Consider the following 14,350-nt stretch of genomic DNA (forward strand, 5'->3'; position numbering starts at 1 on the left):
TAAATATATGGTACAATATGTTGAGCAGTGAGTGATCCAAGTGACGTAGTTTATGGACAAAATAATGAAGCTTATCGGCTAATTCGGTGAATATCAGATGAAAACTTTGCTGGATTTTACTTGTGATTCTATTTAGTGCTGCAAAAATAATGCTCAGTACGACGTATGTAGGTATTCTCAGCAGCTTCTGTTAATTACAGGTACTTAAATGTATGGTTCGATCAAAAAATCTATTTTTAGTATATCTATGTTTATTTTCAAGTCCAAAGCCATCATATTAATACTTGATATTATTGACCTGCATGTTATACAAATATAATAATGTTTTGGTACCCACGTACCAAGCTTGCACCCAAAATGCAACTCGTTTCTTTTTGTGTACCTACCTAAATAGTAAATGCTGATATTTTGCTCGAATTGGCGTGGTTAGGTTTATTAGGTTAGAGTTATTATTTCAATTTGTATAAGCTTACAAACTTTATCAAAAATATTATGGAAAATCATGGATCTAACTACTTAAGTACCTACTTAACTAATTTTTACAATTTTTTTACAAAACGTAACTACAAACACACGTTTTCTGCTTGAAAATATAATAGTCAAAAATATATTACAAATTAATTATACCAAATACAATTAATCAAAGTGCCCTTTTATCATAATCCATCGCATCAACCGTGAAATTTATTTATTTTATCACGATTTGTGGAATTCGTAGCAAGCCTAATTATCATTTATCTACGCAGTATTTTAGTATTTAACCAACTGAAAACTGTATACATTATGTTTATGGAAGTTATTACTAAAAGGAAACCTAAGATAATATCTTATGTGATTCTATTTTAATTCCAATAAAATTTTGTTCTCGTTAAAAAAATCAGTAGATTTCGGTTATGAAATCCAGGGAAAGGCCAAAAATCTTATTATCTTAATCTAATGTTTATATTGTGAAATGAAACATGATCGATGAAGCTAAATTATTAGGCAATATTTTATCTATAATTCTGCTTCAATCTAGTAAACCTATGGATTTTTTCCTTAAGGTAGTTACAGTTGTTTAGTAATTGTTATCATGTTTTTTTACGATATTAAATAGTCTCATCATATTATTATTTTATTTTTAATGATAATAATCAGGCATATTATGATGTCCATACAGTACCATTTATTATCATCATTAGGCATAATATGATGGTACAGACTACAGGTCCAATCCCATTGCAAGGACTCTGGCCAAGTGCGGGTTGTCAGATTTCCCATATCGTCGAACTTTTGATTCTTGGACGTGCGCATCCCCTCGCAATATTTTCCTTCACCATTACAAGCACAGCAAAATTAAAAAATCAATTTTTTCAGCATAACAGGTACCTTCAGATTGTTAATTATTTACCTATTTTCTCAAAACGAAATCGAAGTTAGGTCATCGATAATAATAAATTATTTTAATCGCTGGTGGCTTATGAGCTTATGATGACAATATTTGCTAGTTGGATATGCCTAATTGTTTCATTTTGATTGCACAAATAATATTTATTACCTGTGTTTTATAATAACGAATACATGCATTATAAAGTGAGGCATTATAGCACAAAAAATACTAATATAAAGTTTTATTCAAAATAGTTACTTTCGTTCATTTTGAATTTACAAATCCGTAGGAACGGACACTTAACCTTTGCCTCGAATCAGAAGCACGTTGCCCACCGCCCACAACATAAAAGAGAAAAAAAAAACATCAAATTAAGCTAATCCTTAACACTCAACACGTGACAATTTTCTCATCGTGTCCAATTATCGGATGTTTGAGCAATCTCGATTATAGTCCAGCGTCTAAAGCGCTATCGGGGCAGACGTGAGGCGGCAGTCGCGCGCGCTATGTGTCCACTGTAGGGTTGAATTTGCGTACAAAATGTCTAAAAAAGACGTGTTGAATTTGGACTCGATTCTGCTAGAGCTGGGCCAGTTCGGCTGGTACCAGATACGGAATTACTGCTTCATTTTGATACCGATAGCGTTTAGTGCAGTGTACAGCAGTCAGTACATTTTTGCAGCGGGTAACTTGGAGTACAGGTAGGATTTGAATGTATTGTTTGTGTTTGTGGGTATTTTTGTGTGTTTGTAACTCTTTGATGTAACGCGAAGGAATATTAAAGTATGATGTGATACAATTTGCAGTTTATCACGATGATTATAATAGTGATCTACGTAGGTACCTACTGCAAAATTTAAGTTCAGTTAATCAACCCAAAAAAATATTTTTTTAATATTTTAATGCGATATCAAATTATTTATTTGACAAATTTTTGTAATATTTCATGAATAATTTTTATATTCATTTATAATATTTAATCGGACAATTATGTCTATATATCACCTATTCTTATATTTTTGTGTTGAATTCGGGAGTAAAACTTATGCTTATTTAAAGAGAATATAACATAAATTAATTAATAAGATTCGCATTTAATTTACGGATATTATACGGATTTAATATAAATAATGCCCAAAATGAAAGAGCAATAAGATAACTTCGATTAAAATTATCAACATTGATCTGACCAATGACCATGTGAATAATCGTCGATAATACGATGTAATTATTCCGATTGTAGGTAAGTAGTTTGCTATCAGTTCAATTTTACAATTTATCAAATTAGCCAAGCCGTAGTCATTTATAAAACACAAACATTCCTTTATCTGAAAGTTAACATCATGGTGACATCTCCAAAGAAAATTGAAATCAATGTTTCTATTCAAGGGAGCAACTGATAATTATATCTTATACATAGTGAGTAAGTAAATAAAATAAATAAATATTATTTATCAAAAGTTGCATTTATTTAAAATTAAACTGTGTGTCATAATACAGGATGTCCCAAGATGTATGGATATACTGAAGCCAGGAGGTAGAGGACCTAGAGGGCTATCCGAATCACCCCCATGAGGTAGACTCCTGGCTTCAGTATATCCATACTTCTTGGGTCACCCTGAATAACATATTAGATATCCGCGGGAAAGTCGAATTCTAGACATAACAAAACATTAGTGTATTAAATGACTTTGTCTATTTAGTACATAAACTGTGATTTGTGAATAAATTAACTAATAACAATCTAATATTATGTTATGTTGCACGTAAACCTAATCACAATATACATAATACACATCTATACTATCCCTACTATAAATGCGAAAAGTAACTCTGTCTGTATGTCTGTCTATTACGCTTTTCCGCTTAAACCTCTCAACCAATTTTGATGAAATTTGGCACAGGCACTCCTAAAACCCTGAGAAAAAAAATAGGCTACCTTTTATCAAAAAACCACGCGGGTGAAGCCGCGGGCGGATGCAAGTTTGTTACTTCAACACGTAGTATATTATTATTAGTCTGTGCTTCAACCATGGACCAATAATATATTGGTCCATGCTTCAACGCACTAATCTCAGGAACCACGTGTCCATTTGAAAAATTATTTCACTGTTAGATAGTCCATTTATTAAGGAAGGCTATGGGCTATATCTATAATATAAGGTCATCATGCTAAGACCAATATCAGCAGAGCAATGCGTGTAAAACCGCGGGGCACAGACAGTTTTAATTATAATACAGTAGCTTAGGTATTTGGTATTTAGCGTGTACCAATTATTAGAGGAAAGTAACCAAATATGGAATACCATTTTGTTTTTGGGATATCAAAATGAAACTTTACATAAATTAAATCAGTTTATTGTTTTTACTGGTCAGTCATACATCTATAAGTAACTAGCGGTCCGCCCCGGCTTCGCCCGTGGTACATATTTACGTTTTCTCTACATAAAAACCATCCTCGTACTTCAAGGAATATAATAAAAAAAGAATTATCGAAATCGGTTCAGCCGTTCTCGAGTTATGCGCTTACCAACACATTTTGCGATTCATTTTTATATATAAAGAAGATAATTAACAGCCTTTAACGAAATATATCAGTAATCAAATTAAAATCTTACACAAAAAACAAAATCCCAAAAGAGTAACCAAATATGGAATAGGTACCCATATATGGAATATAAGAATAAATCAACATAACAAAACCAAAAATGTAATGAATATCTTTGAGATCAATGAAATTAATGTAACATATTGTGATAAATGAAAGAAGTTACGTAATTACTTGCAAAAGTCACAAATCCAGATCCATCTGGACCAGCACATCATAATGTGTTCAGAGCCCATACATCAAGCATTTAATTCAACTTTCTCCACTTTCATCCATGGAAAAAAGTCTTGAACAGAACCTCCTGACTCTGCTGATGCATGTATGTTACATTCTGCATCTGCAGAGTCAGAAGGCACTTGGTCCATCAACTCATCATGTTCATCAAACTGGATAACGTCTAGTTCCTCAGACTCTTTCTTCTTCACTATCATCCTTATTTTTCTTCGATTGTTTTTTTTTCTCTTTTAATAAAGTTAATAACGTTGAAAGAAGAAATAGAAATATAATGAAGAAATAAAGTTGTCCTTGGGACTTGGATATCCTGTGCCGCTTTCAAATACCCCATTTTTTTTCCCGGACGAATTTTATAGATTGTACCGTTTTTTCTTCATCCCAGATTATTCGTTAGGTTGATTGTGAACCGGACATTCTAAAAACAAACATTACATACAGTTTTTAAAAAAATAATAGCAAGTTTATAGTATTCCATAATTAGACACCGACGACTGTCCATATTTGGATTTTTATACTCGTTCAAACTCTTCTAAATATTTTTTCAATTCACAATATTTTAAAGACAAAAGATCACAAAATGGTGAAATAAACATAATGCCGATATACTAAATAGTATAACACTTATGTAAACAAACATAATAGCCGGTAAATACTCATTTATTACTTACCTTAAAAAATTTCTGCATGGCAACAAAACAAAACACCCCTGCCACACGTAAACCGTTCACGCAACTAATTCGATGGTGTTAGTGCGATAATTAGTACACCAAATGAAACAGAAGATGGTCGAATGTTGCGATTCATACTTATAGTCTTAGAGAAATGAAGGAATTCCATATTAGGATACTATTCCATATTTGGTGACTTTCCTCTACATTGTTGTAAATTCGCGAAAAGCTGTTCAAATAACTTATAATAAAGGTATTTATTCAGTCTGTATTTTTGTGAATTTGTAGGAAATAAAAACATATTTTCAGTTAATTATTTTTTCTTAGAATTTTACAATGTAGGTACGTTTTGAAAAATATGCAAAAATAAATCTATACTTTATTAATATTAGATATAATATTATTATAATGCTGAAGAGTTTGTTTGAACGCGCTAATCTCAGAAACTACTGGTCCGATTTGAAAAACTATTTCGGTGTTAGATAGGCCAATTATCGAGAGATGCTACCGACAGGACCGACAGGAGCGGAACCACGCGGATGAAACCGCGGGGCGCAGCTAGCTGTAGATAGTTACATAAAAAACTATAAGCTGTGCCCCGCGGTTTTACCTGTTTAATTGTTTTTGTCAATTAAAATCAAAGATTTAGGTCACTATTCGTTTCATTCTTATTTCTTTTGATTGTTTACATTATCGTCGCGCTGTTCCCAGGTTTTTTTTTAATTAATTAAAAGTTAATTGATGAGGAACTTCATTCATTGGTGTTGCAGTCGGCTGAGCGTGAAATCTGTTCCATTTGAATAAATTATTTCACATATTTAAGTAGGTTATTATTCTTTATCCGACTTCACCAGAATGGGGGGTTATGTTTTTAAAGTTCCTGGGTATGGATGGAGATAAAATATACATATATGTTTGTATGATACATAGATAGCTATACATATTTATTTATATGTATCAACTAATCTAAGTGTGTACCTATGTATCTCTTTGTAGATAAAGATATGGATTTTATAATACACTAGCGGTCCGCCCCGGCTTCGCCCGTGGTACATATTTACGTTTTCTCTACATAAAAACCATCCTCGTACTTCAAGGAATATAATAAAAAAAGAATTATCGAAATCGGTTCAGCCGTTCCCGAGTTATGCGCTTACCAACACATTTTGCGATTCATTTTTATATATAAGATAAGAAGAAGAAGAAGATAAGGGGAAATTTATAATACCGATGTATTGAATAGAATAATATGTGAGTAGTATGGCTTTTCTTTACTTATCTATAAACGTAGGTACCTACCTATTCGTTCGGTATTTCAGGCTAAAAAACAAACAGAGAGAAAGACTAATAAACTAATGCATTTAAATTACCAGGGATTTTATTGCTTATTTCAGTAACCAGTAAATAATATAATTAGTTACGTAGTAATATTGATTAAAGTGTAATTTTTTATAAGAGCGTAGTTAATATTATATTGCGTAATACCTACATTGCTACGGTGGCTTCGTTAAATAATATTTCAATTAATACATATACGTATTTACATTGGGGACTTACAAAAACTCTAATTTAACTTGTGTCGATATAACTAATACCATAAGTACTATATGAAATAACAATGACGCCACGCGAAATTGGTTGTTATTCATGTGGAAAAATAAGCGATAATCCCACCACGATCTAATGAAGTTTGGGCATTATTAGGTATTTAATTTATGGCGGTATTAGTACTGATGATATACGTATAAATATAGTAAGTACATCGAAGTAGATGGACCAACGATATTGGACATGTTATCGACAGGATTATATAGATTATGTATACGTAATTATTTATTAAACACGCAGCTACTGTACAATGTGTTGATAGTAGTATAGTAGGAGAGTAATGATTGATAATAGATCGTATACAAATATTGTATTGTCTGACTAGCAGTGCCCCGCGGTTTTACCCTTTAAGTCTTAGCGTTATGATATATAGCCTATACCTTCCTCGATAAATGGGCTATCTAACACCTAAAGAATGTTTCAAATCGGACCAGCAGTTCCTGAGATTAGCGCGTTCAAACAAACAAACGAAAAAAGCTCTTCAGCTTTATAATATTAGTAAGTAGATAAGTATAGATTTGAAAGGCGCAATTAGAAGAAGTTTATTTTTTTCTGAATAATTGTTGTAAATAATTAATTTTATACCGAATGAAACCACCTTACCACGCATACCAACTGTGTACTTACTACACAATGTACCTACTACAGTTGCTTCATCTCCTATTATATCTACGTCCGAAAATTTGTCGCAAGTACCTTCTTATTATTACAATTGTAAATGGACCTTATTACTTGCAACGACTACTTGCACGGGAATCCTAAGTGGCTTTTGAATGGAGATAAATAAGTCAATCAGAGCAACTAGCTCGCCCTTGGCACACAAGCTGTTTCCTTCAGATGTGATATGAATACTTTAATGACGGTTATCCTTTTTGCTAATATGGTTTAGTTTTTGGATGTCTGTGCGTCACTCCTAAACAAGCATGGTGTAAATATGAAGACAATGCTATCATTTATTTATGCTTCCTGTTCCTATTTATTGTCTACGCACAATTATTGCAGTTACCTATGCGAAGAAATTAAAAGATTCTTTAAAAAGTATCCTTTTTTCGGTGCTTGATAAAATTAATTAATACTTTTATGTTTTTTTTTACAATTCGCATATAATATATTTATACAATTCATTTATATATGAATGGTCTGCATGAAATTTATCATAAAATATTGGTTAATGAAGGCAACGTTTGAAATGTAAATAAAATACAGACAACCCTGAAGCGATCACACAATTGAACTTTTGGCAAAAAATTCCCTGTATTATAATCTTACTCTATTTACATATTATTATAATCATATTAGGCCATCTCAAAAGTTTTTATTAAAACATAATCTATGAGCCTTTTTCAAAGATATCTTTCATTTTTTTTATTTTACAAATTTACTTATATATTATATTTGTTTATTACAGATGCAGGGTACCGCTATGCGAGTCGTCCCCCCCAAAGTTCGACACAAACGGGTGGGGGGGCTTTGCGCTCCCCGACGGCGGGGGTCGATGCGAGCGTTACGTCACCGTGGGGGGCAGCTGCACCCCCGACGCGTTTCACCCCACGGACACAGAGCGGTGTGATAGCTGGATATACGAGCATAATAACACTATTGTTGCTAGTGTAAGTGGAATTTTAGTTAAAATATTTATTTATTAGTTGAAGTAACTACCAGATTCATTGGAAGATCACAGCTAGCTGATATCTTAAAAGTTCTGACAAAAAGTGAAGTTCAAAAAGTTTCCATGAATTATCTTGTGCATTAATTATGTATGATACAAATATTGTTCTGTATCGTGATGTTAAATGCGTGTATAATTAAAATGGTAAATTTTTGTTGTTGACATTTTAAAACTTTGTTAACTAATGCTAAATTAATATTTGCTCTGTTAACTTCTTCACATCAGCATCTAGAGAATGAAAGCGATGTTATATCACTGATCGAATCAAACAGTTTTAAATTGTTGATTAAGAGATTTTATTTGCTATTCTATGCTTTCAGTTCGACCTGGCCTGCGAGGAGTGGAAGCGCACTCTGGTGGGCACGATCCACAGCGCTGGTATATTCTTCGCGCTGCCGCTCACTGCATACATATCTGATAGGTTTGTATGAATTTTCTGATTTAACTATTAAAAAAAGAGAATTGTATAAAAAAGAGTGCATATTGGCTATAAATATATTCAACTAAACTACGATAAAAGTGCGCAGACACCATAGATACAAAATTTCAAACGTAGATACAAAATTTCTAGTCCTAATGTAATTTTTGATATGGCTGAACTAATTCCTTGTTTGTCTGTTGAATTGTTATGAAAGTTTATATCCATAAGCAGGATACATAATATGTCTCAAAAGTTAGTACCTTCTGTCCATTCAAGCATCTAAAAATATGTGTTCAGAACATTTTTTTATAATTCGACATACCTTTAGCCAATTGATGGTATTATAATTATTATATGTGGTTTAGGTTTAGTTTTATCGCGGAAAAAATTGCTAAGGATAATATAAATAATCGCACAGCCTTCATATAACTATTATTTTGTAGTAAACTACTTTTAATTGCGTATTTTTACATAGCTTCTTGACATTAACCGTGTTATTCCTACTTGTAGAATATAGATAAGGTAAGCTAATGTCTCAACACTTATTTTAATTATTTTTTCCGTTGAAAAACGTCTGTTTTCGAAAAAAAGAGTAACAAATAAAGCCGCGTATAAACTAAGCGCGGCAAACCATCGAACATAGGCGCGCGCGGCGGCCGCGCACTATGTAGACGGGATCGCCGCGCGCGGCGACGCGAACATTGCCGCGCTCGAACGTGCCGCGGGGCGATCCGCTCACTGTCGGTTTTTGAGACCGCATCAAAGGAGCTTCAGGCGTTCGCTCGCGCGCCGTGTGGACGGTTTGTAGTTTTGGTGATTCGGCTCGCGCGACGTATACGTAAAAATGGACAACGAAAAGTGCCGTTTACTAATACAATTGTATGGCGCTAATGAATTTTTGTGGAACAGCAAATCCTCCCAATACCACAATAAATCGCTGAGGTATGATGCGTGGGTAGAAATCAGTAAGAAAATGGATATAGCTATTCCTGACTTGAAAAAGAAAATGACTACACTTTTGGCGTCCTACAGAAGAGATGTTCGTGATGGATCGCCTGCCGCGCGCGGCTACTACGTTCAACTTAAAATATATCTACATATTGGCTCGCGCAGCAAATGAACGTCAACTCTGGTCGAACATTGGCTCGCGCGGCTGCCGCGCTTAATTTATACGCACCTTAACTATGTCTACCTTAAAACTTATAATAAAATATGCCTAATTGTATGTCCGTTAAAAATAAGAAGTTAATTAAGAATATAATATCTTCGTAGTTACATATTTCTATATTCTTTTATTGATAATGATAATTTTTCATAAAATTTTCCACGTCTTATCTTTAACATCATTATCCTCAACCCATATTTTTACCAGCAGTTTCAAAGATCTTCCATGAGCGATACCTACTATTCCTCAATTAAATACCCTCTGACCTAAAATCAATAGTTTGTCAATAATTCATTTCCAATATTTCAGTTTCGGGCGTCGCGTCGCCTTCATCCTAACGGCGGTTGCTCCAGCAATCATGGGGGTCATCCGCTCCTTCTCTACGTCCTATGTCATGTATATTATCTTCGAGCTGCTAGAGGCTATCGTGGGCTCCGGTGTCTACAGCTCTGGTTTTATTCTTGGTAATAAACTGCTTGAAACATGTTTGAGTAGTGAATTTTGTTGGTAAATTACTTGTATGATCAATTTTATCAGCACCTATTTACGAAAAAAATGAAAGTTAGGTTTCTGCTAACGTTTACACTATTTCCCTTACCTTTTTCTATCATTACTATTCTTTATTTATGTGTCGATATAAATAAATTTGACTTTAACTTTTAACTTATTACATGAAATTAAACAATATGTTATCGTTTTTTTCAGCGTTGGAAATGGTCGGCATAAATCGCAGGGTGCTTGGTGGTAATATAATATCCTGCACGTTTGCTCTCGGTCAGGCGCTCGTGGCGCTGGTCGCGTGGGCCGTTCCCGAGTGGAGGACGCTAACCAGGATCATCTACGCACCTTCATTCATTTTTATACTCTACTGCTTCGTAATAGAAGAGAGTGTTCGATGGCTGCTCAGCAAGGGCAGGAAGAAGGAAGCAGCAAAGATCATTTTCAAAGCTGCAGAAATAAACAAGAGAAAGTTGTCGCCGGAGACCATCAAACAATTAACGGACGAGACAACACAATTGGAAGACACGTCGGTGGAGCAGAATAAAGAATCTCTCGTGTTGCAAGTGTTGAGATCGCGAGTGTTAATATCCAGACTATTTATTTGTGCCTTTTGGTGGATCACTGTGACGTTTATTTACTACGGGCTGTCTATAAACTCAGTGTCTCTCGGTGGTAACAGCTACGTGAACTATATTCTTACCGCGTTAGTGGAGATACCAGGATACTGTTTAAGCGTATTAACGTTGGACCGCTTCGGACGCAAAGCGTCCATTATGACTTCATTCTTCGTGTGCGGACTATCACTTTTCGGATTACCTTTCATTCCCACACGTAAGTTACTTTGAACTTTAATTTACCTTGTGTCGTACAGTTGTTACACGTATATCTTAAATTTTTATCTGCAATTCATTGAAATTAGTACAAAGTCATCATGTAATCTCATTATTAATTAGTGTAGTATCAGATTAATTGGTATTTTGCGAATTTTGTTACATACCTTAGATTAATTATTATAATCATGTACTAAGGTAGCTGAAACATGAAAATTAGCCTGTAGAAGTAGATTAGGCAGTAGTCATAAGCAGTTATGTAGACCTTAGCGTTACTTTTCAGATTTGCAGTGGCTGCAAACGTGTTTGAACTTGCTGGGCAAGTTATCTATCAGTATGGCATTCAGTAGCATCTACATTTACACCTCAGAGCTATACCCCACGTCTGTTCGCCACTCGCTGGTAGCTCTATGTTCCATGGCCGGGAGAATCGGTCAAGTGATTGCACCACAAACGCCCCTATTGGTTTGTATTTTTACACGCTTTATATTAGCTTCACCTGTATGTTTGTAACCGACTTCTTTGGGCGCGATTTTGACCCACTTTAAACGGCCAGATTTCGTTCAAACTTTGTAGATTTATTAAGGACCGATGACAATACACTAATTTGATAAAATAAATAATAGTTAAAAAAAATAAAAAACACGCGTTTTATAGAAAACCGAACTAAAAGCGTGTTTTTTTAAACTATTATTATTTTATTTAAATTATGATGCTAAATTAGTCTATGTTTACAACTGCAACATAGACTACTTTAGCATCTTTCGACTTTATGAAATTATTATAGGCTCAGTAGGTTTAAACTTTAAACATCATTGACGATGCCGTTTTTAGTTTATATGCAGGATTCATATGGGAAAAAGATGTTGTACTTGTATGTCATAGCTGTCTTATTACAATCAAATAAATAGGAATAAAATAGTAAACATACACCATTAGACAAATCTGCAAAAACAACTATCAATAGCAATCTCTAGACAAGCGTTAAAAAATAACATCTCCAGGCACTATGACAACATGCCTCACGATGGTTGGCAAGTGCTGCATCAGTATGGTGTTTGCGTCCATCTACATTTACACCATCGAGTTGTTCCCTACGCAAGCAAGACATTCTATGATGAGCGTGTGTTCTGCTATTGGTCGCCTTGGTTCGACCTGCGCACCTCTCACTCCACTACTGGTTTGACGCGTGTATTCACATTGTCTTGTAGATTGTTCATTGTCTTGTAGATTTTTGGGTGTTTGTAGAGGTTTGGTAGTAAGTGCATATGATATTGAATGTTAGTCTCTGTAGTTTTCAAGCCTGGAAGTTTGGGAAATGTTGATTTGTATTTTAAAGTGTTTGACAAAAGTGTAGGTTTGACGATATCTGGATGATTTTGTTGTTGTTATATTTTGTTTTTAGTTATTTAGTAATAGGCGCAGTTATCGTGTAGGTAATTCCGTAATTCGTAATATCTCATATATTAATCTTAGTAACTGTAGCTTCAGTTCGCTATAATATGTCTTAAAAGATAAAATATTAATTATCGAGCATTTTTTTGCGTATTATGTATAAGCTTTCCTTATCATAGTTTTGCAATCATTTTATTATAAGCACGTGCCAAGTAGTAAATCTTATTTGATAGAAATATTAAAGTTATCTTTTAATCTGGTAGATTTTAATTCGGTTTGATTAATTTATGACCCGTAAAGGTTTTAGGTTAATCTATACTAATAATAATATTATAAAGAGGAAAGGTTTATAATTATGTATGAATGTAGGTATGGTTCTCACGCATAAACTACTGTCTACTGGACCGATTTTGATGAAATTTGGCTCAGACAATCTTTAGACCCTTAGAAAGAACATAGGCTACCTTTTATTGCGAAATATGTACCACGGGCGAAGCCGGGGCGGACCGCTAGTCGATTATATTACTAATTCCAGATCATAAATCTAAATTGCCTAGTTTATCTAAATACATGTAATACATTATATGCCTTTCTTTCCTTAATCGTCTAAGGAAAGAAATACCTACTAGTCATCTCATAATGATTTAATTTGTATAATAGGTAAAATCTGTTGGTAAAAAAATGCTGCATTATAAGAGGATAAAATGCGAAATGGGGAGTTAAAAATGATAGATTGTATTTGAACACGCTGCGTCTTGATAATCTGAATTATGAGCGAAAACATTATGTGTGTACTTAATTTGTTCCATTTCCTTTCAGATGGCGTACATGGAGTCCCTGCCGTATCTTTTATTTGGTATAATGGCGGCCATTGCCGGTCTCCTCATGCTGCTCACACCGGAGACGCTGCACATCCAACTACCAGATACAGTGAAGCAGGCTGAAGGCATTGCTGTTGCACCAAGATCTAAGAAAACTACAGACATTATAGTGGATTAGTGTTAGTTTGGATTTATTGCAAAAAATAGTGCTTATGCTAAGCTGGACTAGCATTTAAATATTGCCTAATGTAGGCAAACTGCAAAGCAAAGTGTTCAGGTCAAATATTATGTTCTGTGACTTTATTTCATAGGAAAATATCGTTATATTGAATATGCAGTTTTCGGTGTTAAAGAAGTAGGATATGAGTCTACTTCGTGCCTATGTGAGAATGTATGAAAGGAAGGTATCTTCCATTCATACACGAATTTGCTGATTTTGTTGCGCCAGACAAGAAGAAGAAAGTTTTAAAACAAACTGGATATGAAAAACTGGCGCTGAAACGTTAAATAAATGCTTGAAATATATAAATTACCTTCAGGCTACGTTGGAGTAAAACTGAAGTGCAAAATATCCTGTCAGAAATGGCAATGGAAAAGTAAATCTTGAGATTAACAATGTATCATATCAATGTGTGTTCGATCATGGCAATTTCTTGGAAACATGGTTCCCTAACTAATAGAATATGATTTGTAAGAAGATATACCTACTAGTATATGAATTATAAAGAAAACCCATGCAGACGACCTCGCAAGACCTTACTTTATGAATTAGTGCATAACTAGATAATTGTAATTAAGAACATATTGTTAATTTTAGCGTTTAATTATTGTAGATTATTTTTCCGACCCAAATATCGACCAATAGAATTGCACCATTCGACGTCACGTGGTACAACCTACATGGTATTATACTGATAATTTTTTGAAAATTTTCTCTGGTCGTTGACGTCAAACTGACAGGTTAAATTCAATTGTGAAATTATTGGCCAACATTTGGGACGGAAAATAATCTCCCGAATACCACACGAGCTTCAAAATTATCTGGCATTTCCCTCAAGGTT

General features: G+C 34.1%; 1 protein-coding gene across 1 annotated transcript; it reads left to right on the forward strand.

Moving 5' to 3' along the window:
* Positions 1-1,891: 1,891 nt before the first annotated feature.
* Positions 1,892-13,480, forward strand: LOC149903137 (organic cation transporter protein-like). The gene is made up of 7 exons (XM_090109547.1): positions 1,892-2,070; positions 7,896-8,097; positions 8,477-8,577; positions 10,052-10,206; positions 10,448-11,074; positions 11,357-11,538; positions 13,288-13,480. Exons 1-7 carry the CDS (start codon positions 1,910-1,912, stop codon positions 13,465-13,467), a joined length of 1,608 nt encoding a protein of 535 aa, XP_089965673.1. The 5' UTR covers positions 1,892-1,909; the 3' UTR covers positions 13,468-13,480.
* The last annotated feature ends 870 nt before the right edge of the window (positions 13,481-14,350 follow it).

The sequence above is a fragment of the Colias eurytheme genome, chromosome 14 (genome assembly GCF_061535395.1).
Source record: "Colias eurytheme isolate Ceu_HAF_F1 chromosome 14, ilColEury1 Martin Lab GWU primary, whole genome shotgun sequence".
Classification (NCBI taxonomy): Eukaryota; Metazoa; Arthropoda; class Insecta; order Lepidoptera; family Pieridae; genus Colias; species Colias eurytheme.

Bases quoted from the DNA above. Each gene is read 5' to 3' on its own strand.
- LOC149903137 (XM_090109547.1), top strand. From the start codon at position 1,910: ATGTCTAAAAAAGACGTGTTGAATTTGGACTCGATTCTGCTAGAGCTG. The intron at 8,578-10,051 runs GTTTGTATGAAT...CCAATATTTCAG, and splicing joins ACTGCATACATATCTGATAG to TTTCGGGCGTCGCGTCGCCT. The intron at 11,075-11,356 runs GTAAGTTACTTT...GTTACTTTTCAG, and splicing joins ATTACCTTTCATTCCCACAC to ATTTGCAGTGGCTGCAAACG.